Source organism: Canis lupus, chromosome 4 (assembly GCF_011100685.1).
Source record: "Canis lupus familiaris isolate Mischka breed German Shepherd chromosome 4, alternate assembly UU_Cfam_GSD_1.0, whole genome shotgun sequence".
Taxonomy (NCBI): domain Eukaryota; kingdom Metazoa; phylum Chordata; class Mammalia; order Carnivora; family Canidae; genus Canis; species Canis lupus.
Genome location: NC_049225.1, coordinates 34,394,210 through 34,420,722, shown reverse-complemented (window position 1 = coordinate 34,420,722; position 26,513 = coordinate 34,394,210). Strand labels below are relative to the sequence as shown.

General features: G+C 54.4%; 1 protein-coding gene across 3 annotated transcripts in view; it reads left to right on the top strand.

Moving 5' to 3' along the window:
- The window catches only part of GRID1 (glutamate ionotropic receptor delta type subunit 1), a 639,335-nt gene extending 614,635 nt beyond the window's left edge, over window positions 1–24,700 (top strand). For all 3 annotated transcript variants that reach the window (XM_038534516.1, XM_038534515.1, XM_038534517.1), the window contains 3 exons: window positions 7,823–7,989; window positions 14,048–14,288; window positions 23,978–24,700. In XM_038534516.1, the coding sequence (XP_038390444.1) occupies window positions 7,823–7,989; window positions 14,048–14,288; window positions 23,978–24,406 (837 nt within the window). In that variant the 3' untranslated portion in view covers window positions 24,407–24,700. The remainder of the gene's footprint in view (window positions 1–7,822; window positions 7,990–14,047; window positions 14,289–23,977) is intronic.
- Window positions 24,701–26,513: the final 1,813 nt, after the last annotated feature.

Sequence of the window (26,513 nt, the reverse complement as noted above, 5' to 3'; positions counted from 1 at the left end):
AGCCGTAATGCTCTCCCCTTTCTCAACCTCCTCTCAAGAAAAGATCAGAAATTAACTGACACAGAGGCCGAAATCACTGGATCTCTCAGCTTTAGTAGCACATATCAGCACCACCCAGAGAGATTAGTAGATCTTTGGGCTCCACTCCCAGAGTCTCTTATTCAGTGGCTCTGGTATGGAGTCTGAGCATTTATATTTCTTATTAAGTTCTCCAGTGATGCTGATGCTGCAGGTCCAGTGAACACACTTTGAGAACCACTGGTCCATATCATAGATTTTTGAGGCTGTTAAAGCTGGAGAAGACGTTAAGGACGATGTCCACTCGCCTTCCATATTTACAAGTCAGTAGTGAGTTGGTAACCGGGCCAAGACTGTGACCCAGGCTAGCAGTCTTTCTAATTTACCAGGCTGATGACTGAGGAAGATCTCAAGTGTTGTTTTCCCCAAGACATTTGCATTTTAATGTGGGCCCAAACTCTAAGCTATAAGGATGATGCTGGTGATTATCATGCTCATGAGGACCGTGTCTTATTGTTTGAGTTCTTCAATGCATCAGACACCTGCCATGCTATCTGTTCCTGTGATGGGCCTGTGACGTGGGCTCGTGATTCCTGCCTTCTAGATGAGGTCATGCAGGCTTAGAGGCTTCAGGTGGCTGAAGCTCCACCTGAAGTCCCCTGACTCCAGGGGAAGTCCTGGTCTGCGCATACCCAGACCCCTATTCTCACAGGTACACCACCCCTTGCTCTGTATGAATGGAGCTAAAGATTCTATAAAGTTAAGGTATCAAAGAGAAAATAATAAAGAGTAAGGACATCAGTGGCCTGAGGACTTATGTGCCATTCATTCTCTCTACCCCTTGCTGTGGTCCTCACTATTAACTGTGTTCCTCTAGGACATAGGAATACCAGGATGGAGCAGGCAATCATTGCAGACATCTTGCAGGCCTAACGCCTGGCCATCAGGAGCCATTTGATGCTGCTGTAGCCTTAGGACATTTCCCTTATCCCTCTCTTCTCATTCAGGTAGTGGGCAGCCTCCCTGGGAACCCCATGACAAACCTGCAGCATTGCCCTCAGACCTGCTCTCAGGTCCACACGCAGACACACTACACACAGACACACAGACACACACGCAGGACATCCCAATACCAGAAGGCCTCGTCATCTCCTCTGTTGTGTTATCTCATTATCCAGCTCCATCCCATTCATGCTGGTCTGCAGCCAGGAGCCAGATTGACTGTGCACCCCATGGACACTTTGGAAGAGCAGCCATAAGACTAACTGTTCAGTTGCTATCTCTCCTGCCATGGAACCTCTCTGATTTGCCTGTGTTTTCTGGTCCAGGAGCTGATCCAGGCAAGTGGTCAAGATATCTCATTCCTCAGGTGACAAGTTTCCTTACAGCCTCCTGAGATTGGCTTGTGAACCCTTTGGAGAGTCCTACTGATTGTCTGCCCCACATTTGCACATCATTTTGGACAAACTATCCGTTGTTGTGTCCAGGACAGGCAGGCTGCTTACTGGCTGGTGGTCTACTATCCTCAACCCTTTGTGTTTCTTCAGGCACTTGGTACCTGAGTTCACTTCTCTGCTGCTTCCCTGGGGGCTGTGGTACTCACACACACACATACACACGCACAGTGGCATGCACTCACATGTACACATTCTCAGTACACACTCACTCACATACCACACACTCCCACAGAGTACATGGATGACTTCATCAAGGTGGAAGAATGACTGGCACAGGGGAGTGGATGGGAAGAAAGACGTTCTCTTAAATGCTGACAGATTGGTCTCCTGAATCAAGCTGAGGACTGCAGAAAGGAGGAGAGGAGCACTACCATGCCCTATAATGTCACACTCAAAATAGCCTTCTAGGAAATATTAGTCCCCAAGATTGTAGGTTCACTGAAGGGTTGCGATGTGGTCCTGGGTTTGCCTTTGTCTAGAACTCTACTCTTTTCACTACACTGTGCTCAAGGAAGGAGGCCAAATCCCTAAAAATCTCCCCTTGGACAGCTGTAGTCGCAGAAGAAAAGCTTGCCAAGCTGCCAAAACCATAGACAACATGACAGATTGAAAGAAACCACCAGACGTCACCTGTGGTGGCATCATTCCAAGATGACCATTGTTGGTATTTAGTGCGTGGTTTTGATTCTCCATACACCTAAAAACATTATTTTTACACAATGATTTAAAAAAGATATCACAAATACTCATGCAACAACAGATTCTCATCCACTAAACAGCATAATACTGGTTGTCATTTATTTAGCATCCACCATATGCGAGGCAAGGCCCAAACCATGTCACACTTACTGAAGGGTTTATACCTCATCGGAGCTCTGTGAGGTATGGACCGTGTTTCATCCAGGAGAACAGAGGCCCAGAGATGTTAAGCGACTTGCCTGCAATCACACAGCCAGCAAGCAGTAGAGCTGGGATTCAGATAAATATAGTCAGAGTCCAGAACCCAGTCTGGTCCTTGTGTACCACAATTATTTTCCTTAGTTTCTTAAAACTCCATAGTAACAGTAATGTAATATTCCATCATTTGATACTATCCTTTACCCCGTTGATTCTCAAGTGTTGAACATTTAGTTTATTTCCAATGCTTGCTAGTTTAAACAGTGTTACTCTGAAAATCTTTGTGCAAACATCTTTTCAGAAACTGAATAATTCCTTAGGATAAATCCTTAGGGGTACAATTGCTGCATCCGCACATTTTAAAAGCGTTTGAGTCTCCCCACCAAATTGCCATTCCAGAAATATCACGCCAGCCCGCATTCCTACCAGCAGACTGTAAAATTGTCCTTTCCTCTACAGATGGTCTGGGTTTTCACTGCGCATCTTGTGATTTGGTACCGTGCAAAATACAGGTGTCACTGTAGCCGGGGTTCAGGCTGTGCGTGGCAATGCGTTGCCAGTTTGCAAACATGACCACAGGAGCTAAGACTTGGGATGCTTGAGAGGGCCAAGCTCTACTTTGCTGGAGTGAGAGGTAGATGCCAGGAGAGGCACCGGGGATGCCCCCGGATGGTGGATGCACATGAAGAGGCAACGAGTCCACAGAGTCCCTTGTATCCAACGACTCCATCCAGAGACACGGTATGGGTCCCCGTGACCTCCAGCTCACTGAATTTCAGCAGCTCCACAAGCCGCCTCTGTTTGCAGAGCTGGAGTGGGAGAGCTCCAAGTGCTCTGCCCTGGGAAGTCCCCAGCAGGCGAGAACACCAGGAGCGGCTTCCTTCCCCAGCCCAAGCAGGCAGAGGGGAGAGCCAGAGCGACAGGGCCCTCCCCTTGACCTGGCTCCGCCATTCACGATCTGGGTTTGTTTGGGGCAAGTCACTTTCTTTCTCTGAATCTCAGTTGTTTTGTCTGCAGAAGGGGATTCATGTTCTGCTCCTGACAGTGATCCCAGGGATGGAGAAGGAATCAGGTTCCCGAAGGTCCGGGTAGCCAGCAGGGACTCTACGCCTGCTCTGTCCCTGGCTCTGCAGACACCTGACGTCCTTCAGCACTTCCCTTCCAGTAACATTCACGTTCGACGTTTCAGTACCAGCATTCTTGTTTTGGGGAGCGACGCAGCTGTTTGCCCCTTTCCAAGAGCACTTAGAATGGAGTAGAAGAGCATAATGAAGTTCTTGCTTCCGAGGCTGTTGTCTCTGAAAGCTGGTGCTCCGTGTGAGTTCTGGGAAGGGTGGAATCAGCGGTGCCAAGAAAGGCAGTGCCGTCTCGTTTTAGGATCAGTGTGGAGCAATGGAGTGAGTCGTCCAATATCCCAGCGCACCCTCGGCTTTGTGTATTGCGCCCCAAACGTTCCTCCAGCCATAGAGGTGGGTTGCTTTCCCCCAGATTTTGGGAAGGGTGCTGCAAGCGCTGAGGCCAGGCACCTCATGTCTCCATCCCTTCCCATTCATAGTGTTCCAGCATGGGCGCAGCGCAGCAGAGCAGACTTCAGGGAAGGCCGTGGGTCCTGTTCACTAAGATGCTTGCAGGGACATAGGTCGGGGTGGCCTGTCTACCTGCTGCTTTCCTAACTTCCTGGGGTTGGATGTCCAGACCCCTTTGACTTTCCCTCTTATGGAAGCTGTTCTTGGCCTCCTGCCCCCGAATCTCCACATCTTTTCATTTTTATGTCTGAACCTCGTGTTTTTCCTTTTCCTTCCAGGGAAAAGGGGAAAATGAAACAAAGAAGAACGTTTAGAGGCAGCCCAGGGAAATACGGGTTGGGTTGTATTTGGGTAACGTCTGGAAGATTGGAGAGCTCTGTAGGAGCCCGTGTTCTATTGACAGGCAGTGGCACACGGGGGAGCCAGGATAGTGTGGGATAGCACAGACCGGGCAACAAGATTAAAGAGCAGCCTTTAAGCACCTTGTCCCACGAATCACCAATACCCCTCCGTTAGGTTTTGGCAGATGACATGTGTACAGAACAGTAATAATACTTCATCCATCCTATTGTTTTCTGCTACTTTCACCTTGTATTATGTGCTTTTGCACATGGACGTATCCATGTGCACACACGCCAGGCGTGGTGGATAGGTGGCGCAGGACGAGGAGGTGGATAGGGACCGGGGAGAACTGGTTCTGGCCCTATGAAGGAGAAGCATGTGTTAGAATTTGGGTGTGTGTTGGGGGGGGGGTGCTGTGCAGACCTCATTCCACGCGGGGACAAAAGGGTCTATAGCAAGGGGACATGACCATGACGGATGGTGTGTTCGGGCTTCTTATAATGAGCGTCTGAAATGTTCCTGAGGGCAGACCCAGAGCTAAGAAGGCTTCTGTGCCGCACAGGAAGATAGGGAGACATCTGCGAGGCCCAGAAAGTTTCCCTGGAAACTATGGGACTGGGAAGCCCAGGGAAGGGTCTGGGGCTGCGTTTACTCCGTGTGGTGCTGAGAGGAGGATGAAGGAAGCTCTGAGAGGCTGGGGTGTGGGGAATGGAGAGTATGTCATAAAGATCGAAGGGCCTCTGGCATGGCTCTCCTACAAGATCCCCTCCGGATCCCCCTGTTGGGCGTCCTCAGGTCAATTCGGGATCGTGCTTCTTGAAGCAAACATAGGAAACAGAAGAGTTAATTTAGTCCCCGTTTACAAATGGGGAGACCGCCTCTGTGGGGTGCCAGGCATCCCGAGAAAGAGAACCACCTTCCCCTCTTCCCTCCGCTGCCTGCTCGCCAGGGGCTCGCCGCTGGGCCATCGTAGCATCTTAGCATCGCTTCTGTGGGCTTCCTGCCGTCTCACGCAGGTCTGACACCAAAGATGCTTCCTTCATGCACCTGCGCTCACCTGTCCCTGAGCCCGCAGTGCGGCCACCAGGGCCGGGGCCAGACGGAAGGAAGGTGGCCCATGGCCGTGCGGCCTTCGTCAGCATCGGTTTCCGCTCGATCGGGGCCAGCTTCTTTCCTCTTCCTCCTTGGAGCCCCACGTGAAAGGCGGCAGCGAACCCCGTCTTCCTTCTTCCTCCACCATGACCTCCCCTTTTGAAATCCTACAAATAACAACGTCTGATTGTCCCGTTGAATCGCGAGCGTGAATGTGAATGGCTCCAAAGGCAGAACGCAGCCAAATATTAGGTCCTAAGTCAACGTTTTGCTGAGAAACTCGGATAGTAAGAGGTTGAAAATGTCTGTCTTTTCCTGAGAAAACTTGTTTGCCGGCAGGAAAAAAATTTCAAAGACTGTTGTCTTCCCATGTGGGGGGCAGGAGAGGAGGGTGATTTCGCGAGCAGGGCCAGAGTCCTTTAGGGGCTTGGCTTGGCTTGGCCCAGGAGCGAGGCTTTGCGGTGATACTTGGATGGCTCCCTGGGGCCGGGCCCACGGCGGCCGGGCACCTGTGAAGAAGGAGGAGGAACGGGTTAAATGGCAAGACCAGAGCACTGCCTATAAAGGGCCCCGTGTCTTGATCAGAGAAACTTCAAGGAAGGAGAACAAGAAGGAGCAATCTAAGATGAGAAATGAAAGAAAGAAAGAAAGAAAGAAAGAAAGAAAGAAAGAAAGAAAGAAAGAAAGAAAGAAAGAAAGAAAGAAAGAAAGAGAAAGAAAGAAAGAAAAGAAAGAAAGAAAGAAAGAAAGAAAGAAAGAAAGAGAAAGAAAGAAAGAAAGAAGAAAGAAAGAAAGAAAGAAAGAAAGAAAGAAAGAAAGAAAGAAAGAAAGAAAGAAAGAAGAAAAGGAAAGGAAAAGAAAGGAAAGGAAAGGATTGGATTTAAGAGGCATATCAACCAAGTGCAACGTATGGACATATGTACATATGATGGGTATTGGGCAACCTGAGCTCTTTGGTCATGTCTGGGATTTACTCTGCAAAAACCTGGTGGGCCTGGGAGGGAGCCAGGAGAGTCTTGCTGAAACAAGGGTGGCCGCGTCATGGCAACCGTCGGAGCAGAATGGCAGGCTTCGAAGGGGTTCATCCTCCGATTTTCTTTATTTTTACATCTATTTGAATTTTTCCAATCTCTTACAAGGTCCTTGGGCACAATTGTATGAGTGGCCGGGAGCAGCGGCTTCCTGCCGGGGGGGCGGGGGGCACCACACTCTACCCACAAACCTTCTGAAGAGAAAATGAGCTATTCTGGCCTGTGGGCACTTCAAGTTCTAGTAGGCATGGCCCTGGGTGGGACGTCTTGGGGCCCTGAGCCCCCAGCTCAAGGGAGCCCCCAACTCACGGGTGCCCCCACCTCAAGGGAGCCCCCAGCTCATGGGTGCCCCCAGCTCGCGGGTGCCCCCAGCTCACAGACGCCCCCAGCTCACAGGCGCCTCCAGCTCACGGGTGCCCCCAGCTCACGGGAGCCCCAGCTCAAGGGAGCCCCCAGCTCAAGGGCATCCCCAGCTCACGGGCATCCCCAGCTCAAGGGAGCCCCCAGCTCGTGGGCGCCCCCAGCTCACGGGCATCCCCAGCTCAAGGGAGCCCCCAGCTCAAGGGGACCATGCAGCAGGCCCGCGAGGGACTAGTAAGCCTACAGCCCGGGGTCGCAGTGGCCCAGCCCGCCCCCAGCCCTCAGGGGAGGGAGGAAGTGACAAAGGGGCATCTGTGCTCTCTCTGCGGAGTCAGAACCCCGCGCTTGGCCGCATCGGGAACAGTAGGCTCTGTTTTCAGGGGGTCCAGTGACAGCGTCTCGGGTGCTTCTCCTTCCATGGAGCAGAGCCGCTGCCTCCCCTCTGAGTCCGCAGGCGGCGGGCAGAGTCTCGGTTAAGGCCCAGAGAGACCAGATGGGCGCTGCGGCTGCGCGTGAGCGCGTGGGCCTCCGTGTGGCCGCGGGCAGGTGCCTCATGGAAGGGTGTGCAGCCGTCGGGCGACGGGGAAGCCTGCTGCGTGTGCTCCTGCACACGTGGGTGCGCGTGCCCCGGCATCTGCACTTGCATGCACGTGGCAATGTGTGTATGTGTACGTGTTGGTGCAGCTCCGTGTACATGGGGACACTGTGGGGACCCTGAAAGGTGGCACCGCAGTCACCAGGACCCTGAGCTCAAAGGGTCCTCACCTTGCAGGGCGGGACAGGACTTGGCGGTGAAGTCATGGCCACTCGGGCGCTGCAACCAGGGCTGCTTCCACGCTCACCCTGAGCGGGGGCCGGGTTGGGTCCTAAGCAGGAATACCAGGTGGGGACCAACAGATGCCCCTGTGTGTCCGAGGTCCCTGGCTCACCCTCGTGCACTCCCCAAGGACAGGGCCCACCTGAGGGTGAGCCCCCAAGGGGAGCTCGTGGCCAGGCCGGCAGGCGGGGGCTGCGCGAGGGTCCCGCAGATCCCACGGGGGCTGCCCGTGCCCCAGACCGACTAGGGCCTGCCTGACTCGCTGTGATTTTGGTCTTTCAGGCAAAGAAGGGGAGCTACGCCTTTCTGTGGGACGTGGCGGTGGTGGAGTACGCGGCCCTCACGGACGACGACTGCTCCGTGACCGTCACCGGCAACAGCGTCAGCAGCAAGGGCTACGGGATTGCCCTGCAGCACGGCAGCCCCTACAGGGACCTCTTCTCCCAGAGGTGGGCGCCGTCCGCCCGGGCCCGGGGGGTGGCCTTCCCCTGGGATGAGGGCCGCGCGCACCGGCTCCCCGGTTTCCCCAGCACCCGCCCCTGCCCTCCACCTGCTAGGCCCGGGTGGCCCGAGCCAAAGACGCCAAGTACCTGGTCCCTCCTGCGGGGGCACAGGCCGTGCTGTGGCCGTGGGCGCCCACGCGGGGCGCTCAGGGCGGCGGGGAGGCTTCCTCGGGCAGCAAGAGGGCAGAGGAGAGCAGACCAGACCCGCCGGGAGCCCAGGGAGGACTTCCCGGAGGAAGTGACACCTGAGGCCCCAAGGGCGAACAGGACTTAGCGGGTAGGCCCAGTCATAGTTAATTGGATCTCACAAGGACCCAGCAATTACGTACCCCAATAAGTAATAGGAACTCCTCAAGTTGGCTTTCCGTGAGAAAAGTCAATGTGGGAAGTGTCGATGTGGAATCTCGCAAAGTGTGGTCAGAGAAGCACATTGATGCTGTCGTCATGTGCACACGGGCCGGGGGGCAGATGCTGGGGCCTCCAGGGACCTGTGTTCCACGGCACAGTGGACGGCGGCCCACCCCTGCCCCTCCCCATCCCCCCAGATCCGCCTCCTGGTAACCCACAAGCGCGTGGGGCTGGGGTGGGGTGGGGGTGACAGTGGCGGGGAGGGCTGCGTGGGGTGGGCAATGGCCCAAGCAGAGGCACCTGGTACCCTGCACCAGAGACAAACCAGTGTCCAGTGTGGATTGGCCTGGTTAGCTGCCCGCGTGATCTGCTGGGAGGCATCCATCCCTTGTTGAGCCTCATCGTCTCTGAGCCCTGAGGCAGAACTCACGCGGAGGGGCAAGAGTGGCTGGAGGTCCTTTGTTTAACACCCCGAAGCTTGGAGAGGGTCCTCAGCCAGCTCCTGGCAGAGTCAGGGTGAGAACACAAGTCCCTGAGCCCCAATCCTGCACCCGTGTTGCCGTCTGGCCCCTGATCCCCACGGCCTCCTTTCCCTCCTTGTAGAGGTGGGTTGGGGTTCTGTGATCATGAGCAGCGGAACCTTAACCCCATCAGGGACAGGCTGAAGAGGACACCCTGTGACCCATCCGTTCAGTGGTTTGTCTGCAAACCTGGAAAAGGGGGTAGAACTAATAACATTAAATGAAGCTTTGGGTTTTTTTCTGAAATTCAGTCAAGTATCCATTCTGTGCCTCCCTCTGCTCCCTGGAGAGACAAGGGGGAAGGAGGAGCAGAGTCCGAGCAATTGCTCAGATAGAAGGTGTAAGGAAGGAAGGGCTTCTCTCCAGGAGGGGTGTTACCTTGGTGTTCGGAGGTTTACCCCACTAGGTTTTCTGAGACAGGAGGCTCAGGGCATTGCACATGCCAGCAGCCTGTGAGCAGTTTTCTGGGGCACATGGTAAGGGAGCTGGTGGGGCCAATGTGGCAGCAGCATCAAGACAGCTGATGGGCCCAAAATAGCACCCGCGGGAGCCCAGGGTCCCCAGTGAGGGATGCTTAGGGTCCCCACATACTTGAACTGTCGAGAGAGCTCCCACGGTCTGCAGAAGCAATCGTTGGTGCCCTGGAGAGAGGAGAGAGCTTGCTTCCCAGCTGGATTATTCAGTGAGTCAGGGCAAGAGAAGGGCCGAAACCGGCTCCGAGGGGAAGCTAAGGATGTTCAACCCAGAGCAGGAAACGGGTGAGAAGAGGGTGGTTTTGCTCACTTCCAATACTTCGAGGCCTGCTGGGCAGAAGGAATGCTGCCTGCTGGGATGCAGAAGGAATTCCGCATCCTTTGTGTGGCCCTAGAGGGCAATGGACCAGGACCAGCGCCGGTGTGTGGGGTCCCAGAATCCAGGCTTGCCCTGGGACAGGCCTGCTCATTATCCATGCACTTGCTGACCGTGAGGTGCTATTGTAAATGTCGCACCATGGAGACTCTGTTGGCTGCTCTCCCCAACCCCAAGAGTGACCATAAACAAAGCGCCTGGCCCAGTTTCCTGGTTATTCTGGTCATTACCCTCTGCTTTCACGAGGAAGCCAGGTGCTCCGTGACTGTAAGTAACTGTCCCTAGTGGGCTGCGCCAGCCTCCCGATTATCACCGCCCGTCTCTGTGTTGCAGCCCCTCTTGAGCCCCTTTAAGGGGCTCCGTTGTAAGGTGCATACACAACGGTGAGCTGCCCCTACGCGGGGCGTGCCTCAGAGCAGCAAGGGGGCAGACCCAGGAAGCAACGCTCCATCCCATTGGTAGCAAAAAAGGTCTTATGTAAGTAGCAGAGCCTGGTCTTCCCTGGAGTTTCTGGAACTTCCTTTCCCTTAGTTCTGAGAATTAAGCCATACAGATATGCTCCCTTGCTTTGGCTGAGGGCGCGGGCCGCGGCCTACACCTTAGGAGTGTGCACGGTGGCGGCTGCGTGCTGCGGCCTGTTCGTGGACCAGGGCATGCCGAGCAGGCATTCGATAAATGTTTAACAACTTAATAGCCATTTATGGGGCACCTACTGTGTAGCCAGCTCCATGACTATTGACCAAAAGAAAGCACCTGCAATTATATCTGTCTGGAAAAATAGAACAACTGGCTCCAAGAAGTGGCTATTATCACTCTGGCTTATTCCTAAGCAGGAGTACGGATTATCACGGCGTGCGTTATGTTTAGCCTCGTTCTAGGCCTCGTTTTGTGCCCGTGACTTGTTTTATCTTTCCTCTGCTGCTTACATATTTAAATTTTCCTTTTGATTTGTTTTTATTTTATTATATGTTTTCCTAATAAATTGCCTTCCATTCTTCCCGGAATAAATATCAGGCATAAAAATGCATACAATTAAAAGGAAGAGAAGCATCAGCAGAACTAAGCTGCCTGCCCGATGTTGCGGTCGATGAGCGGAGGAGCAGGAGTCAGACCCCACAGCCGTGCTCTGGCCAGAGTCCCATGGTCTCCTAGACCAGAACCGAACTCTCCGAGAGCAGGCTGCCTGCACTTACCAGCCTGATGTTCTTGGAAGAGCGTGGCTTCCCGGGACAGCGTGACCCAGCTCTGAAGAGCAGCCTTGCCACCTTCTAATTGCTACCGGGGGCAAGTCATCTAAGATGTTCAGCCTCAGGTCTTCAAGACGTAAAAACTGACATAATAAGACCTACTTTACAGGCTGTTAGGAGATCACAACAATGGAAAATGATCAGTCGGCCCGTGTCTATACTGGACTGGATAGGGCCGCTGGTCAGCGTGGCCATCGGACCATGCAACGGGAACCAGCCTTTATGGAACCCTTACTACTTGCCAGATCTTGAGCTGAGTGGGGCGCACGTGTCCGTCCGTTCTTTCTTTCTTTCTTTCTTTCTTTCTTTCTTTCTTTCTTTCTTTCTTTCTTTCTTTCTTCTCTCTTTCTTTCTTATTTATTTTTATTTTTTATTTTTTTAATTTTTATTTTTTACTTATTTATTTTTTTGTGTCCCCTCTTTCTACTTTGTCACAAGAATTCTGTGATAGGAGTTATTTTGATCTCCGTTGTTTTTTTTTTTTTAAGATTTTATTTATTTATTCATGAGAGACAGACAGACAGAGAGAGAAAGAGGCAGAGACACAGGCAGAGGGAGAAGCAGGCTCCATGCAGGGAGCCCGACGTGGGACTTGATCCCGGGTCTCCAGGATCACACCCTGGGCTGAAGGTGGCACTAAACCACTGAGCCACCAGGGCTGCCCCTGATCTCCAGTTTTTGTAATAAGGGCTGCAAAGGGCAGAGGTGTCCTGCCACGGCTCGCGTGTCTGCAGGTCTGAGTTTGGACTGGTGTCTGTCAGAGCAGGATCCGCATAATAAATACGAAGCTGTGCTGTCTCTCCTTGGCGAGCCAGCCGTCTGCCCGTGAGGCTTCTCACAGCTCTGAGATCTTGCGTGCCCAGCCCTGGGGTTCCTATAACTGCCAGGAGGCCCAGCTTCCTGGGACCTGCCAACGGAGACTTAGGCGATGGCCTTTCAGCATGAACAAACTGGTGGACCACTTCCCTAATGTGTCCAGAGCCACACGGAGGTAGTGGGATGCAGCAGCTGCCCAGTTAATCATGGCTGTGCCATGGGAGAGGTCTGCGGCACCCAGCAGCCTACTGAGCATGAGCCTGAGTGCGCACCTGCACATGCTGATCATGGATTTATCTCAACGACCAAACCCCTACGTGCACAGTGGCATTTTAGGTCTTTTGTGCCGACTTGTGTCCTTGGCACTTGACAGACATTATCTCATTATCTCACCACGACCATTTCAGTTTAGATTAGTGTTCACGATTCAATTAATGCCTTCATAATATATGGGTGCAACAAACATCCGCCGATGGCCCGAGTTGGGCCCCACTGCGCTTGCTCAGGAGAAACCATGGAGAGTAACACACAGCCCTGGACCTGAAGGATTTGCTCACCTGGCGGGGTTGTGGGTCTGTCTTGCAAAGATGGGACAGCTAGTCACTTGTCCCGTGACACTCGGCTAAGATCTGGTGCCTCCGTAGCCTGCTCTTTGCACCGAGCCAGGCTGTTCACAGCCCGTGAGAGCCATGCTGTGCTGCACCCATGGTGCTGGCAGGTCAGAGGACTCCCTCTGGGCTGTCACCTTCCCTCTCCACCAGTCACAGCTCACGCGGAGTCACAGAGCCCAGCCTCAGCCTGTAGTCGGAGCTGGCCTGCAATGCAGGTGCAGACAGAAACCAGCTCCTCAAGTGGCCACTTGCAAGTGAGCTTCTCCTGACTGCACACCCAGAGGGCTCAGAGCCGCCACCACAGGTGTTATCCCCCGGCTGTGGGGGGGTGAACTAGGTGGGAAGAGGGAAGAGCTCGGGTTGGAGGGTCCTGGGGACGATCAGCTACTACCAGCTCAGTGTTCAGACCCCTGCGCTATGGGGGAAATCCATCAGATACCACAACAAAGGACAACCACCAACCAGACACCTACATGGGAAATAGGAGAGCAGCGCGGGCCGCCCCACCTTGGCCAGCGGGTTGGGATCCAGACTCCCTCTCAGACCTTCTCCGAGCCCACGTTCTTGGCTCTTCCTGCTTTACCGACTTCATCTTCCACCATCCTCCTCCTCAGCCACCATCCTCCAGCCTCAGTGGCCACGTTGTCACATCTCAGACATACTGGGGACATAGCCGAGAGCAGACTCTCAAGCATGGTGGTAGTCTCTCCTTGTTGAATGCCATCCCTGCCAACCATCAAGTGACTTAGTCAAGATGCTCTCTATCTCCCTGTGCCTCCATTTCCTTCTCTGGAAAAATGGGAAAATGGAAGGAACCATCCCAAAGGGTTGACATAAGAACAAAATACTATTTGTCCAGTGCTTAGGATCTGTCCTGGCATGTAGAATGTGCTGGACAAGTACGTGCTATTTGATGACCAACCTTCCTTGAGGCATGTGCCCCCCATCATCTCCTGCAACACCCCAGCCTGGACTACCCTCCCTGTGCACCATGTCTTAGCTCTTCTCTTTCCATATCCTAGTATTGATCACAGCTTCTGTCTCTATACCAATTGCTGTGATTGTTTCGAGGTCCATGTCGGTGTCTCTGATCTCCCCCGCAGCCGTGTGGGACATCCTACACTCACGAGGCAGACACTCCTTAGACCAAATGAACGAATGAGTGAATAATTTGGTGAATCCTAGCAGGAGAGACTCCCGATGCTGTTCCTGAATTTGAAAGAAAGCGTCTTTGTAAATCCGTGGTCTCAGGGTTGCCTCATCCAGTTCTTTATTTTCCGATTTTATCCCCAGAGCCTTGGCCCTGATCCCACGTGAAGGGTCCTTGTGTCCTTTGCTATGGAACTTTATCCCTGGGCAGCAAGACGGGGTGGGAGGGAGCATCGAGGCTTTTGAGGAGGAGAGAGACAAAGGCTGATGTGTTTCGGTCCAGAGCCCTCTGCCTGCAGAGTGGAGAACGGGGTGGGGAAGGGAAAGGCTGGAGCAGCAGAAGCGCTACCGGGGCGGTTCAGCAGCGTCTCAGGAAGGGCCAGCCTGCTGGGGGAGGGCCTGGGGTCCCCAGGACCACATCCGGGGGGCCAGTGGTGTGGCTCATGTGAATCGTGTCTTGCAGGATCCTGGAGTTGCAGGACACCGGGGACCTCGACGTGCTCAAGCAGAAGTGGTGGCCGCACATGGGCCGCTGCGACCTCACCAGCCCTGCCAGTGCCCAGGCCGATGGCAAGTCCCTCAAGCTGCACAGCTTCGCTGGGGTCTTCTGCATCCTGGCCATCGGCCTCCTCCTCGCCTGCCTGGTGGCCGCCCTGGAGTTGTGGTGGAACAGCAACCGGTGCCACCAGGAGACCCCCAAAGAGGTCCGTGCCCTGAGTGCAGCTTCTCCCTTCTGCAGCCTAGAGGCAGGAGAGCCACACTGGGCAGTTTTCTTCCAGTTAGTATTTACCGGAGTCGCTCGTGTGGAGACAGCGGTGTTTTATTTGGGGTGGGGGGCTGGTGTCGTTTTATGTGGATTTTTAAAGCAAGAGAGCAAATGGAGGGGATGTTTTTGTGTTTGAACAAAGGGCCAAGGCACCAGCCATGGCCACTAAAGTCCTGTATTTATCTGTAGAGTGGGTACAGCATGAGCAGCGCCAGAGAGCCCTTCCCTACCCTGCCCCGCCCATGTGCCTCCACCCTGACCTGGAGAGAACAACTGTAGGGTAAGAGAGGAAACGGAATTCCTTCTTGGTTCTCTTTGCTTTCACATCAAGGGCCATAGGGCTCTGCTCTTCCAGCATGCAGGTAGGGACTGGCCCCTGCCCTCATCCCTGCCTCCCCTCCCTGCCTCATCTTCACAGGGTGCAGCCGGGCCCACGTCCATCCAGGCCCTCCCGGCACAGGGATCGCCATGGCTCTGTCCACACTCCAGGTTCTGGCACACGTCCCTCCTCGCGTGTGCCAACTGCAAGCTGATTCTGCCCACGACACTTCCTTCTATTGGGGTTTTACTCTTCAAGCTCTTTGAGGAATTTTTGTTTTGTTTTGTTTTGTTTTTTTATGAAGCCGTCACCAAGGCAGCCTGGAGTCCGCTCCCCAAATGGAGGGTGGCAAGAGTGCCATCTGGGGAATCGGGGGGTGATATCCTGCCAGCAGAAGCCTACACGCAGGCAGCAGGGCGTGAGCCCAGCCACTCCCTGGCAGGGCTGCCATGGTGTGCTGCATACACCTCAGCCTCCTCGGAATCATAATCAGCAGATTATGTGGCGACAGGCAGGTGTCAGTTCCAAACAAGATGCAACAGCCCAGAATTGGACCACGTGATGGGCCACAGTGCCTAAGTGGGTCTGTAACGGGGACCCCACGGGTGGAGGTGGTAACACACTCTCCATTCCTCTCAGGCAGCAGCAACTCTCCGTCATCACACTTAGTTTTTGCCGGAAGGACCTTGACGTTGGACTCAGTGTGTTGGAAGTGTTTGGGGACATCCATCTTCTGCCTTCCGTGTGCCTCCTTGCAAGGAAGCACAGGGCTTGGCTCTCCCATGGCCTCCTGCTTCCGCTCCCGCTCCTGGGCCACAACAGAGGCGGGCTGAGGCGTAAGGGGAGGCCGCTCAGCGGGATGGGTAATGATCTGCCTGCGTGTCTATGGCTCCTGGAGATTTTTTTTGTGAAAAAAGTCACGGGGAGGACCTGCGAATTATTTGAGGAGTCGTTTCAAGGAAAGGCCGCAGATGCGTCCCATTACCGAATTGCGTCTCACCACCCAAGCCTATATGTACAGAAGCATCAGCGTACACCGAGGGTGGAAGGCTGGGCCTGGAGCTTCACCCCCATGGGACCAGAGAGGACCAGATCCCATTGCGCCCACTCTGTGTTGTTTGCTTTGAGTTTTTTTTTTTCCAAACCCAATGAGCCATAGCTTGATTTCCTCTGTGCAAATGTCCTTGGGTCAGGGGAGCAGAAAGTGTTCCCTGCAAACCTCACTGTCATGGGAGCACTGACAGGGGATGGCATGGGCAGAGTGGGTGCCCAGGCTCAGCCCTCCAGGACGCCACTCGTGAGCCAGGTGCAGAGAGAGGCCATTCTTCCCCTGGATCAGGCGTCCTCATCTGCATCCAGTCACCACATCCCTTCACATCCCCTGTTTAGTGTTTAGGGACAAGCCTGGCCTGAGTGGCCCAGAATGAATGATCACAGTGTGTGTGTGTGTGTGTGTGTGTGTGTGTGTGAGAGAGAGAGAGAGAGAGAGAGAGAAGGGGGAGGAGGAGAAGGACCAGCATCGGGATCAATTATTGGAGAGACATGAAAGGCAGGGGTAAAAGAGAGAAGCGCAGAGAGATGACCAGGAGACCAGGGAGGAACAGCTCCCTGTGGGGAACAGCTCTCTCCTTGCCAGTAAAGCACCCTGCCTTCTCTCCTGGCTTTTGCATAAGCCCAGGATCTCAGGCACGAGAGGTGGGGATGAAATACATTGGTCCTGCCTAGAAAGTGCGGGAATTTCTGCCTCTGCCACCCACCTGCTTCCAGGTAGGAATGGGGACCAATAAAGAGGTGGGTTGGAAAAGCATAGTTGCTGCCTTTCCTCCAGCCCCTTCTGGTGTTGCTAAGAAGGAGTGCAAGGTGGGAGAGGGAAGTAGCCCATCTTCTTCCTGGTTTTTGTAGGTTCCCGACTTCCCAGTGAAATTTCTTCCCTCCCTCTTCTTCCTTTCATAAATATGCCGAATAGGGGCACAAGCCTGCGTCCTTGGGGAACGTGCACCCGCAGGGGTGGACGGGGTGGAGAGGTTGACCTCTTCGTTGAGCACGAGCATTCTCAAGTGATCAGAGGCTACCTCGGATGTACCAAGGGGACACCCAGCCCCACTTGGGAGTGGTGGGGACACAGGGGCAGAGGTCCTGGCTAGTGAAGAGCTCGTGGGACTTGGAGTTGCTAGAAGCTGATGCTGAGGGGCTGGTACAGATCCTAGAGCTGGAGGGGAGATTGCGAGTGGCCTTCGGGGCAGGGTGAGCCCAGAGAGGGCAGTAGTCCTCGCGCCTCCAGGAGCTCCGCAGTGTCAGCATTGGCAGCGGGAAGGAGCGGAGCAAGGGGCAGGGGCTTGCTCTGACAGGACTCGGGTGCCAGGCCAAGTGGTAGGAACCTCCTCCCAAAGGGAAGAGCCACCAGGAGGGGGCTGGCACACCAGGATAGTCGGGGCACGTCTTTCAAACCTTTGACAAATAATAACGGTATTTAATCCAGAACCACTTTGTGTTACTGGTTGCCCGTGTTTTATGGAGCAGCATTTGCAATTAGGTGAGAGTGTCCGGTTAATCTTAGAGCGCTTCATTTCGGGGCATTGGCCATATTTCTTAGGAGCCCGAAAGCTGTCTTTGGGTGCAGTCCTAGCTGTGTTTAACGGCTTGTGCTGAGATGTCTTCAGACTTTAGACACCTACTTGAGGAAGAGTAGTAATGTGCGTTCAACCCCTTAATATTCATGTGGGTTTGGGCTCATATTTTTTCTAAGGAATCAGACTATTATGTAGTTACCCAGTGCAGGTGAGTGCAGCAGGCACTGCAGCTGCAGGGAAGAGCCACCCTCTAGATTTATGGGGGCGATGGAGCCATTGCTCTGAGAATAAAATATTCATGAAATAAAGATGAGAAGCGCACAAATGGGAGATGACATGAAGAGGGAGGGATGAATCATCTGTCGCTGGGCTGGGAGCCTGGAATGCTTGTGCTTCCTGCCTTGCCTGCCCGGCCCGGGCCCTGCTGCCACCGCAGACGGAGCTGACAGGGGCCAGGGCGCGGAGGGCAGCAGCAGAGTCGCCGCCCCTACAGCACCCCCCTCCCCCTGGGGAAGATTTGTCTCCGGGGACACTCCCTTTGGCTCTGTGCCCTTCTCTGCCTCCACTCCTCTGGCGCTTCTTCAACTCATCGAGGGGTTATTGTCCCCTGTGCCTACCACCCCCCACCCCTGGTCCTTTGAGCAGCCACCCAGTATTGCCCTGAGGTCCCAGGAAGGAAGGTGTGGAAAGGGCCATAAAGAGCACCTGTCCCCGGGACGTGCTTGGTGAGCGGGAGCCCACGCGCTGCTGCTTCCCAAGGACCTAGAGGTGGGCAGTCAGGGGGTGGGGAAGGCACGTCACATCCCAGGGCACCTTCTCTGTGCCACATGTTCTCTTCTTAACTGTCCTGATTCTCTTCGAGGACATTGGAGGGAGGCATCCTTAGCTCCAGAGAAACAGGACGCAGAAGTGGCAGGGACAGAAGTGGGATGTGAAGGATGTGTGTGCCGCTGGGCCTCCCCTGGGTTGTGTGCAGGAGCAGGGCATCCTACCTAACGTTCTCCGGGAAATTTGGGGGAACGACAGGTGTTGGGATTTTTCTTGAGCCAGAATGCTGGCTCCCAGCTACGCTCTGACGTCCTCTGACTCCCAGTTTCTCTCTTCTGCTGAGAACTGAGCCTGGCCCCACGGCTATGCTGCTGATACCAGACCTCTCAGTGGGAGGGCGAGGGGAGCGAGTGCACGTTCCGCGCCGGTGATAAGTGTACGCTGACCACACGCCGGCGCGTAGCTCAAGACCAGTTCAGACGTTGACTGCCCCGTAGCACGTCCCGCGCTCCCCCGTGGGCTGCCTCCTTGCGCATGCACACTGGTGCTGGCGGCCAACGGTCTGCCGCCTGCCCCCGCTCGCAGCCCGCTGGCACTTCTCCACCTCTGCATCCCCATCGCTTAGCCCCGTCTCTGATAGCAGAGCCTCTGGTTATGCGGTGATGTATGTAACTGGAGTATTGAGCGCCTTCTGTATGCCAGGGACCAAGACGGATGCTTTACCCAGAACATTAGCTCGTCTGGTGCTCGGAGCTCAAAAGTGTTTATCGAATGAATGAACCAGCCTGGGCTCCTATAAGGAAAACGTTATTAATGTTAAATTGTGGTGTAATCATTGCAGCTGGATCAATGGCTTTCAATTCTGGCTACACCTCAGAGGTGATTAATCCTGGAGCTTTTTAGAAATACAGATGCTTGGGCTCCATCCCCCAAGGGGTGGTTTCAGGTAGATCATTTCGAAAGGCTCCACACATGCTTCGGAGATCCTGCCAAGGACGAAAACCACGGGTCTACACCATCCTTCCGAGGCGGAATTGGGAACACACAGCCTGGCATGGTGGAAAAGAGCCCAGTGTTTGGAGCCAGGTAGATGTGAGTTCAGATCCTGATGCTCCACTTACCATGTAGTTGCATGACCTTGAGCGACTGTCTTCACCCCGAGCCTCGGTTCACCCCTTGTGTGCCCGCTGCCACCATCTATGACAGGGAGTTTTCATTAGCTCTCTCCTCTTGCTGCCTTCTCCTGTGAAATCTGTGACGGAGCATCAGAACTCTTTCTCATGATGCTCAGGAAACTGCCCATCATCTCCCAAGACCACTTCATCAACTGTTGAACTGCTTCGCTCTCACCCCACGGCCATCCTCAGCCCTCCAGCCCAGCCCTTTGGAGTTGGGCAAGTCTTTGGAGCAATACTTAAGGAGACCATCTGGATGGTGCTTGTCCCCACCATTGGGTCTCATTTGCAACCCAGCCAGTCTCAGAGCTGAGCAGGGAACCACACCTCTACAACCACCGCAGTCCGGGGGGAAGCTCCTCGTCCCACTTTGTTCCATCCCAGCTTAAAGTAAAAGCCATTGGAAACCACACAAAGCTGGTTCTAACGAGTCCCACGTGTAACCGGCTGCTACATAGATGATAGTTGAGTTAATTACCGTTTTCCAGCGCGCTGAATTATTTCCACGTTGGCGAACAGCGGCTTAATTACAGAACTTCATCTCCCTGCAAGACAATGCCTGGGAGAGGGTCCCTGGTAACCTCAGTTGGTGCATCTGTCATCATGTTTAATGCGAGGTGAGAAGCACAGAGCTGGAATTCAGCCGGACTCGTGGAAAAATGCGGTCTGTGAATTTTCTGTCATATTCAGGGATGTTTGACTAGGTCAGTTACCTGCAGTAAATTAATGAAGACAGCAGCAAGTTTCCGTGCGGTTGAACACCGAAAACTTGAGATAATGAGGATGTAAACTGATGTAGTTCACATAAAAAAGTCCATTATTTGAATTTACATAACATAATAGAATGTCCCGTTTTGTCTAAAATATAGATAATTATTCAAATCACTCCTGCCTCTTTCCTCGAGCAGGCGGGTTATTTCCGCCTCCTCATTCCTTGGCCGGGGACCCCTGGAGATGACTTCGTGGGGGCGAAGCCTGCGGCCCCAGGTGACCCAGGATCGACCGTACGGGGGTTTCTCCAGTTCTCTGCGTGTCAGCTCCGAGCCCTGGCAGGCCGCTGAGGATGTCACCACGCACGTGGCCCGACTGCAGGTGCTGGCAGGGCGCTAGGCATTTCCCTTCTTGTTTTGCCATCCAGTTGAACAGTCAAGTATGGGCAGCTCCTGGCGGCGCCTTGCCCTCCTGGGTTCGTCTCGTGTCGGAGCTACCAGCGCTATAGAAGCTGAGTACAATGAGGTCCCGCTGGTGCACAGAGTATTAATGACTTGACTGCCATTTGGGGTGGGAAGGTCTCCCTGGGGAGTCTGTTTGGCTGGCGTGGACCTTCTCTCTGCGTCCTGACACAGGGAGGTCACGGGCTAATGACGAGCCTCCCTGGAAGCCGACACCCGCCACTTCATAGGACGGCTTCATTTGTCCTGAACTTGAGGCAGGAGAAAAGCTCTTTGGATTCAGGAAATGATTCAAGCTCTTTCCTCTCAAAAATACTGATTCTAGGGTAATTGGGCTGTCTCCACACCTCCACTCTGGGCTGGTTTTTATTCTAGATGCTTTGGTATTACCAGGTCAAGTCCTCACAGCCGTGATCAGTATGCTAGGCCGGGGCCCACAGCCGACCCCTTTTAGAATCCTACTCTCGGAGCCTCTTCTCCCTTGTACCTCCCCTGGTGAGGGATTCCATCTCGGAGACCTCTTCTGCTCACGTTCTTCTTCAAGGATTCTGGGTAGTTGGTCTTTCCCCAGGGCTCTCCTTCTGTTTTGTGTCTGTGGCATTAGGGAGAGAGGGGGCTCCCTTCACTGGGCCCCGGCTCTCTGCTCTCTGCCTCCTGGTGGCCTCCTTGGACAGGACGTTCCCCTTCCCCTTTCTCTAGACCCCAGCAAAAGGGGGAGCATCTCCTGGACACTTTCCTTCTGACTTCCAGAGTGAACAGGGCTGGGACCAAGACACTTGCCTCCCACTGCAGACTAGTCCACTTCTAAACTTGACTACTTTCCATTACCCCAAAAGATCCTTAAAGCCCTGGAAAGAAAATCTAAAGGAGGAAAAGGTGAGATTCCGTAACTAACCACTGCTTCTCATGATCCCAAATCCCGTGTCCATCGGTTTTCCTTTGATGGAAACTGAAGGCTCTGCCAATGGGGACATCGGCTCAACCAGCCTTCTACGAGCTTCGCTGTCTGCAAAGAGAAGGGAGGGTTATATTATTAAACCCCAAAATTGTCTGAACTTCTCTTTTAATGTGTCCAGCTTCCAAGACCTCTGATACTTGTGGCCTGTCCCATATTTTGAAATGAAAATAACCAAGAGATAGAGGTATTTACCCACATTGCTGTGGCACTGACTTCGGGCCAATGCCGATGAAAGAATTGTATCCGTGTTCTATCGGGGGCACACAAGACGGCTGGAGAAGCAGGATGGGTTGGGGGCCAGGAGTCAGGCCTGTCCGCAGACTTGGGGGACAAGATCCAGGAGGACGGTCGTGGCACAGAAAGTTTGTTGAAGTACTACTGCTGTATTGGAAGGTCAATCACCTTTTTCTGTCTTTCTCTCTTAGTTCAGGATTCAGATTCAGTCCTATTGCTCTTGCCTGCATCGTGGGCCTGCATCTTAGCTACAGGTGGGCAGGACACCTGCCAAACCATCATCCGGTGAGGAAGAAGTAGTTCCCCAAAGCACACAAACCATGGTGTCCTTAGGAAGGGCTAATTGATGCACGGTGGCCTTAAAACAGCCAGGGGCTAATACAGCAGGTTAAAAAACTATTAAAAAGAGTTTCATAGGCAAGAATAAAAACAAAGCAGATAAAACACAGAGAAGGGAAGCAAGGTTGCACAGAGCTGGATCAATATGCTGTAAAGTAATTAAGAGAACTGAATTTGGCGTCTTGTATTTTTTCACGAACTTGAAAGAGTCCATGAAAGACCAACACATGCATCACAGTCAGTCTGGCTGAGTAAAGGCCTGGTACTCTCCAGCCACTCCGTGCAGTTTCACCGGCGACATTCGCCACCCAGAGGTGTCCTCAGCTTGGAGCTGATTTCCTTGCATCGGGACCTGAGCTCTGCTGTGTGGGGCTCAGGTCCCTGGAGTGTTGGCTCCGCCCGTGGGGCTCTGCGAGCCATCTGTTTCCATCCAGGACACAGAGCCGCGGCCCCGTCGTGTCTTCCATCCTCAAGCCAGTTGGCTTTCTGATTCTCAACAAGCAACAAGATGCTTGTTTCTTTGCTCTTGACCCGGAATGAGTTCTTGACTGTCTTGTGGGTGTTGTTAGTTTTTCTGGGAAAGAATCTGGGAAGACGGCAGCTGCCCCACAGAAGCCAACCTCTGTCTACCAGTCATGAACTCCGCAAAGGTGCGGAGAGGGCCGTGGGCCTGCCTTCATGCCAGGGGGCACTGGGAGCAAAGAGTAGACTGCAGAGGCAACGTCCTTGCCGGAGGAAGGCTAGGTTGAGACTTCCCGGGTGTCAGCCCACCCATGGAAGGGAGACTTTCACCACCTACTTGGTGGCCTCTTTCTGGGGAAAACCGTCTCCCACCAGCTTCCTAGGAGCTCAGAGCAGCCACTGGGATGGCCCTCGGATTTGTACAGTTCCTTTTCTCCTTTGAAAGCACATCCAGGCCTTTTCTGTTCTGTGGGATTTTTAACCACCCTACAAGATGGGCAGGGGACAGGTTCTTCTCTCAACCTTATGGGTGTCTCCATTAGACGGCCTGTGATGTTTGGTCTTGGAGCGGAGCTTTGACATGGTATTTCTCTAGGAGCTTGGCATCAGAAGCTTGAGCAGTAGGCATGACCTTGCCTGGCACATTGGCACACTCATGCTGCCTGCAAATTGGAGTGAAACTTTGAACCCCTCATCGGGGAGCTGGGGTGGCTATGGACACCTGATCTTCTGCCCCACCTCCTTGGGGACCCCAAGCAAACCAAGTGCATCATCTTTGTCCTTTAGGAGAGCTTCTAAGCAGCTCAGCCTCCTTGATTTATTTTGATGTTGTAGACGAAACATCAAGTTATTTGAAAGGAGTGATAGTTGTTCCGTTTTATTCTCTTTCTTAAGCACACAACCAAACCCATTTCCTTGCCGCCATTTGCCATACGGAGAAAGAGTCAAGGGAGAGGGTCACCCATCTTGGCGGTCTCAACGCTTTGGATACCAGCAACGTCATCTGAGAAGTCCCTTTCCTCACCATCCCCACCCTCTTCCTCATCTAGGAATCGGCCCCGTGAGCCTTGGAGCCAGGGAAATGCCTGTTGGCTGGCGTCTCTGGAGATCCTTCCCTGGGGGGTGGGGGACGGGGGTTTCGGGGTGAGCCAGGACTTCACTTCGTCCTGCAGGCTTCCCAGGCCACCCCTGCCAATCACAAGGGAGGCCACTGACCTTCCTGAACCCAAGCCTCCTTTTGTTGGATGATGGGGATGATCACACAAGGCTTCCTGAACATTGTAAACTCTGTGACAAATACATGGGGGGCCCCAGGGGCTCAAGGACCAATTGTGTTTATTCCCACGGGGACTCCCTCATTCTCCTTTTGTCTCTGCTAGTTCTTCAAGGCATCTCCTCGCAAGGGCTGCATCCGGGTGTGACCTGCTTGCTGGGTCTTCGCGACCTAGGGGCAGTGTGAGGGGGCGCGGGGGGATCGGGGGAATGCTCACCCCCTGCCCGCCCCCCTCTCCCCCCAGTGTCCAGCAGGCTGAGCAGGCCTGAGGTGGTCTCCAGGCCTCCCAAAGTTCGTAGAAAGCCAGCCGTGGCTCATGTTAGGGCTCGGCCTGACCTTCCTGTGCTTTCCCTCCAGGATAAAGAAGTGAATCTGGAGCAGGTTCACCGGCGCATGAACAGCCTGATGGATGAAGACATTGCCCACAAGCAGATTTCCCCAGCGTCCATTGAGCTTTCGGCCCTGGAGATGGGGGGCCTGGCTCCCAGCCAGGCCTTGGAGCCGACGCGCGAGTACCAGAACACACAGCTCTCGGTCAGCACTTTCCTGCCCGAGCAGAGCAGCCACGGCACCAGCCGGACACTGTCGTCAGGGCCGGGCAGCAACCTGCCGCTGCCGCTGAGCAGCTCCGCCACCATGCCCTCCATGCAGTGCAAACACAGGTCGCCCAATGGGGGCCTGTTCCGCCAGAGCCCGGTCAAGACCCCCATCCCCATGTCCTTCCAGCCTGTGCCGGGGGGCGTCCTTCCAGAGGCCTTGGACACCTCCCACGGCACCTCCATCTGACCGCGCCGCCTGCCCTCCCGCCCGCCCATCCACCCACCCGACCAGCAGAGCTTTTTAATACGAGACAACGACAACACACACCACACACACCTGCGCACACACACACAGAGACTCTTTCATTTCTCTTGTACATACGTGTAAATAATGACAGAATGGAGTGGGGTAAAAGTGTATTTTGAATATTCCCAATTTTCGAAGTCAGTAAAAAAAAAAAAAACACAAAAACTGTATGAATGACTTTGTAAATTTTGTTCTATATGAATAAAAAGGCAAATTACTTGTGATCATTCTGAAGTGCCAAAGAAGCCCCGTGTTCCTGGGCCTTTCTGAAGGCAGGAGGTGTGATCAGACCAGGAGCCCCTTCTTGCTGGGGGAGAGGGGAAGACAAGCAGCCACCCCTTTAGAGGAACCCCAGATGCTGCTTGTTGCCATGCCCTGTGGTTTATGGCCACGTCCCCCCGCGCCTGGTCCTCTGTTCCTCTTCAGTCCTCTGGGCTGGATAACGGGGAGCCAGCCTTGGCGCAACCCTGGGCCACTGTGCTGGGAGGTGACCAGCTGTTCCTGTCCGACCAGCTGGGTCCTGGGAGACTCCTGGGACATGGGGCAGTCCTCTTGGTCACTCCCTGCATGACTTGGGGGCTGTGGACCCCAGAGAGGCACCCCAGTGAGCTGACCACCAGAGAGTATTGAGGCTGACGCGCTCTAGGTTCGTACAGTTGGCCTTATTGTTTGACTCTCTTCCCCTGATGAGAGAAACCGACAAGGATAGACTGTGGGAGAAGGCAGAGAGGCCCCACCATGGGCCAGCTGGACCTGCGCTTGCACGCTGGGTGTTGAGGTGTGAGGCCAGGTAGGCAGGGAATAGCCCCTGGGGGTTGGGGCCTGTGGTTTCAGGTGGAAGGACTCCGTTGCAGGAGGAGGGACATACCCCGGTGAGCAGGCGAGGCTCCGGGTGGCGGTGAGCACTGGGATGAGGTCACAGGGGCCGCGGTCCTTCGCAAAGGCAGGAGCCTGGGCCCCTGGAGGAGCAGCTCCTCCGCAGGAAAGAGCCCCCGACGTGAGCGGATGTCTCCAGGTGTAAAACCCAGCGGGCAGACGCCAGTACCCAGTGCCCGTCGGCTTTGCCCGCCTTCTCCGGAGCAGCCCCCAGTGGGGACCCCCTGGCTGGGAGCACCCTGTAGTCTCTGTGGCTTCCAGAACAATCCCCGCCCTGGTGAACCACTGGGCGGCTCTGTCCCCGAAGGCCAGGACAGCAGCCATCTGCCCCCCACCCCGACGTCCTGGCACCGTCAGGAGCAGAGCCGTTGGGTGTCCGCGCTGTGTCGCTCCAGCCCTTCTCCCGAGGGCAAAGGTGACTGTGCCCTCCTGACCTGCCAGGGTGGTGCATGCAGATGACCGGGGCACCCCAAGGCCCGGCCCCCCGACCCCCACCTCCGCGGGCGCTGGGACCCCTGCCGGCCCGCTAGCCACCTGTCCCTGGCCTCGTAGGTGGCTCCAGGGCCGTGGCCAGGCCGGGGTCACCTGCCCGGGGGATTCCTTCCCTGACGTCCCGATGGCTGAGCAGAGAGGACTGGCTGCCCCACGGTCGCCGCAAGCCCCAGGGACAAGTGTTCGTAGTTCTTTATCTGCGGCGGCTGAGTGTGGCCCGACCGTTCCCGCCACCAAGGCCGCCCACGGACATGTCTCGGGTGGGAGCGCGGGCTCACTGTCCCCCAGCAGCACCCAGGGGCCCGGCCCTGCATGGTCAAGGGTTTCATATATATCTATTTTTTTAATCAGATTCTGGTCTCACTGCCTTATCTCACTCCCAAGTCTGGTGTTTCTTTGTCTTTTGTTTTTTTCCCCGAGATGACCAGTCTTCCGGGGCACACCATGGATGTGTTCTCGGGCAGCCTTGCTGAGAATGGGTGTCAGGGAGAGGAGAGACGGCCCGTGTGCGCGTGCACGCGTGTGTGTGCGTGCGTGTGCCTGCGAGAGACACAGAGAGCACACATCTTTGGGGAAAAGGCATTTCTGCTTATATATATATATATAAATCCCTTAACACCTCATGGTGTTATTCTTCACCATGTTTATGTTATTTTTAAAATTCTCTACCCTTGGCATG